Source organism: Hydra vulgaris, chromosome 10 (genome assembly GCF_038396675.1).
Source record: "Hydra vulgaris chromosome 10, alternate assembly HydraT2T_AEP".
Taxonomy (NCBI): Eukaryota; Metazoa; Cnidaria; class Hydrozoa; order Anthoathecata; family Hydridae; genus Hydra; species Hydra vulgaris.
Window position 1 is genome coordinate 8,177,501 of NC_088929.1, and position 5,000 is coordinate 8,182,500.

Genomic DNA, 5,000 nt, shown 5'->3' on the forward strand with positions numbered 1-5,000 from the left:
CCAAGTCTTCTTGTTCTTTGTTACTGTGGTATGACTTTTCTTGTGAGACATCATATAATATTGTTACGACTTTACGGATAGCTTTGAGCGTAAATATCCGTTTAATAAAGTCGTTTAATTAATAAAATACTTTAACTGTATAGTAATCCAATTATAGTTCGATAATCCAGTCAATGTTGATAACAGTTCGATAATCCAGTCCGTATCCTAACGATAATGCTACAACTACTTATACTTCGTACACTTACAGCGTCTTTAGTTCGCTACAGTAGTTCCTTATTAGCTCAGTTACACGCAGAGTACTTCATAGAACTATTCACATTATCAACACTGAGCTCTGACAGCAGCTCGCTTATATAATTATTTAGAGCTTCCAGAATGTTCTACTAAGTTCTATAATCTTCTACAGTCTGTTACAGTCGTCTATATCACCGTGGTAACACAATGACGTCATCACATAACAATTCCAAGTATTTGCCGGCACACGGCCGTTTCGTTGCCATGGTAACGTGTGGCGTTATATTTATAAATTCATAACAAAATAATGAAATAAATAGAATTAAGCTGAGAATTAAGCTTAAGATTAAAACATCGGTCAAAAATGAATGTATAAAAATGGTAAATCAAATTTTTATTTTGGGGGTGACCTTTTTTTGTTGCAGAAAGCTATTTGGGCCTTTTTTCATGATTTTAGGTAAAAGTTCATCGATTTATGATACAGGAAACATTTTATTTGAAAAAAAATTAAAAAGTCATATCCCTAATATATATATATATATATATATATATATATATATATATATATATATATATATATATATATATATATATATATATATATATATATATATATATATATATATATATATACATATATATATATATATATATATATATATAGATATATATATATATATATATATATATATATATATATATATATATATATATTCTGTTATTTATTTTTTTTAGTGATAGTTTTTATAACATTTATAATATTTATTTTTAATATTTTAATAATAAATCTTAAACAACTTTTTATTTCTTCTTGTTTTTATTTTTGTGGAACTGCTGCTAGTTTCTTTTTAACTTTCTATTGTTCTTTTATTTATTCAAAGTGTTGTTTTATGCAACATTCAATTATTCATCACATAGGATATATATTTCAATCATAGTACCTAAAACAATATTGTAATTTTCATTTACTTTTTGAATTTTATTTTAAAGGGAATAGTTCAAGATGTAGCCATTAAACTTATCAACAAGAAGAATTTATCGAAAACACAGACTTTACTGGAGAAAGAAATAAACATTCTTAAAGTAAGCATTTTTTTTTATTAATGCAAATATATATATATATATATATATATATATATATATATATATATATATATATATTATATATATATATATATATATATATATATATATATATATATATATATATATATATATATATGTATATATATATATATATATATATGTATATATATATATATATATATATATATATATATATATATATATATATATTTATATATATATATATATATATAAATATATATATATATATATATATATATGTATATATATATATATATAAAAATATATATATATATATATATATATATATATATATATATACATATATATATATATATATATATATATATATATATATATATATATATATATATATATATATATATATATATATATATATATATATATAATGTTAGAAAGAGCAACCAGTTGTAAATTGTTACTTTAAATTATTAACTCCTCTTTAATGTCTTATTTTAATTAAGAAAAATGATATTATGGAAACAGGCATTAAACTTTAAAAAATGTATATATAAACACACAAATATCTTTGCATACTTAGTTTTGCAAGAAACCTCATTGATATTATCATGCTGAAATAGCCATCTGTGTGCAGCTCCATTTTAATAAATGCACATTTAGCTTTCCATTAAATAAGATTGCTTTAAGATTAGGTGTAGTAGAGTGAACATTGACATAATTTCCTGAAGTTTTTAATATTATTTGAATCAAAGTTCCTGAAATTTTTAATATTGTTTGAATATCAATTCTATTTTTTCTAGATGCATTTCTACTTCAATTAAAATTTTAGGGTTACTTATTTATATCACTTTTTATTTATAATACCTTGATTAAGTTTGAGCAAGTTATAATTGTGTTATAAAAGTAATATCACTATTATAGTGTTACTAGAAAATCTCGACCCGTAATATGAGTCATGAAAGGTCTGGTGCACAACTCCCACATATCCTTTAATTATTTTCAATTGTTCAAAGTTATTTATTTTCAATAGTTCAAAGTTAATTATTTTCAATAGTTCAAAGTTACAGAAAATTGTAGAAAGTAATGATCTTAATCTAATAAAGAGATCTTTATTTACCATTTTCTCTTGCGTTTCTTGAGTGTTATATGTGCACATAGCATAACAAAGTGGATATATAAAAAGTTGGCTTAATTAAATATTTTGGCTCCTATAATATTGAAGCTTCAGTTTCATTGTCTATTTGCTGTTTTTTTAACTTTAAACTTTGAAACTTTGTTCTGTTCTTTTACTGAAGCCATCATTATTTTATTTGATATGGTGACTATCGAATAAAATAACTACAAAAAGAAAAAAAAATTAAATATTTTGGACTTTCGGATTAAACACTCATACTGCTGGTTTCAGCTATCAAAGAATTATAATTAAACTTTCATACTAAAGGCTGCTCGATTTATAAAAACCAGTCAGCAACATAGCTACTGCATAGGCATGTAGCCCTTTATATAAGATATAATATTCAATATTTTAAATAAATTTAATTAAAATTTATCAAGCTTTAGTGATAAACTTTAGTGACATAAAATTTGAAAAAGAAAAAATAATAATTTAAACAATTCAAAAACTAATTTTAAATTAAATATATTACCTGATTTTTGCGATGTTAAATCAAAAATATAAAACAATTTAATTTGACTTCAGTTAACTAATAATCATCACTAAGCAAAGTATATAAGACATATAAAGCCAATTACACGTTAGCTGACTCTATTTTAGTCAATTACATTCATTATAACCATGGTAACTTAGCACATTAAACAGTATCTAAGTGCATTAAACATAAAATTACAGTATTAATATTAAGCTTACTTTTATAATGCAGTTAGTGTGTTAGAGTGTTATTACTTTTTTAGTCATTAGTTTGTTTTGTTTTTTATAACTTTGTTGCTAACAATGTTAATTCTCCTCATGAAAACAAGGTACACAGTTTTGTATAAACTGAAATTTTGAAGTCCAGATATTTTTCCAGATATTGCAATTTGGGATCGCTTAATTCAACCCTTGAGATTTTTGTAGGTGCAGTTAGTATATGTTGTTGTGACATTGACAGTACATTTGTACATTGGTTACAAGTTTTCATTTTCACAAGTTTTCAAGGCAGTCTCATAAAAAAATTCTTTTTTATGTGTTCAGTCATGTTTTTTAACTTTAATTTTTTAATTTTAAAAAAGTACCAGCTTACCCTAAGATGTGTCATGTTTCATAGTGTTTCAGTTTTTTTTAGTTTATATTTCCATTTAGGAGCTTCATCATGAAAATATTGTTAAATTACTGGATTGCATTGTGAGTATATTTATGTAACGTCAGTATTATTATTAATAATAATTACATTATTAATGGTATGTATTATTGTAATGTCAATATTATTATTATTAAATACTTTATTAATAGTATATATTATTGTAATGTTAGTATTACCATTATTAATAATTACATTATTAATAATTACATTATTAATAGTATATTTTATTAGGCAGAAAAACTTTTTAAATTTTAGTTTGTTAAAAAAATTTAGTTTGTTAGCTAACCAAACTAAAATAAACATTTTAGTTAGATAACTAAAAAGCTAAAATAAACATTTCAGTTTGATAACTAACCAAACTAATATGTTCATTTTATGTTAGTACATAAATCTGAAAGTATGTTTGGAATATTTTTCAGTTAAAAAATATATGAATACTAAAGATTTAAAGCTAAGAAGCCATCTTATTTTTCAAGTTTTTTTTTAATTTTTCTTGAGATATGTTAAAAAGGATTAACTGAGGGCATGGTTGGCGTCAAATATGTATTTGTATTAGTTATAGGGTAAATTGGCATCTTTGTATTCATATTTTATTTGATTAAAAAGTTTTTTTAATATTGTAAACTAGGTTGATCAGTGATTTTTTGGGAAAAACCCCAAGATTTGTTCATTTTTTCATTTTTAACACAAATATAAGTTGAAAATTTGTTTTTAAGGAATATTTGTTAAAAAACTTGTTTTCATTCCTTTATTTAGTATACCATTTTATCAATATTGCATTAAAAAAAATCTTTATATTTTTCAGTGGCATTGGGGATCGGTGCACCAGGTGGCACTATTTTATTTTTAAAAGTTCTAAAACTTATCTGTTTGGCATCCCTGCCTGAATACCATAACCCAGTACTTGACATTTGTTTTAAGCATTAAACTAGTTGTTATAATGAAAAATAATTTTTATTTTCAACTAAAACTACTTGGCAAATTTTGCATGTCTTTTTTCTCTAAGATTTTGTCTCTTAGAAAATTTGTCTCTAAAAGGTCAACAAGAAAGATTCAAGCAATGAAGATCAAGACAAAACTACTAGAAAAAGAGAGAATGAAATTTTGGGGAAAAAATCATCGAACAGGTATTAGAAACTAAATATTGGTGTTTGACAACATCCTTAACACTTCTCTTGAAGATCAAGTTAAACAAGTTTTATGCTACTATAGGAATAATGGAAACCAAGTGTTTGTTGTGGAGTCTTTTGTTTGTTTCAACTATGATATTGGAAAAATTAGAAAGTAATGGAATAGATATTCAAAATTATAATGGACAAGCATATGATAATATTGCTGTGATATCTGGTCACCTAACTGATGTTTAGATGCGCATTAAGGAAATCAATAACAAAG

General features: G+C 23.3%; 1 protein-coding gene across 1 annotated transcript in view; it reads left to right on the top strand.

Annotated features, from left to right (window-relative positions):
• Positions 1 to 5,000, top strand: part of LOC100212126 (serine/threonine-protein kinase unc-51) — a 62,646-nt gene that overhangs the window by 16,274 nt on the left and 41,372 nt on the right. The window contains exons 2-3 of the mRNA XM_065807192.1: positions 1,228 to 1,320; positions 3,605 to 3,646. Of these exons, the coding sequence (XP_065663264.1) occupies positions 1,228 to 1,320; positions 3,605 to 3,646 (135 nt within the window). The remainder of the gene's footprint in view (positions 1 to 1,227; positions 1,321 to 3,604; positions 3,647 to 5,000) is intronic.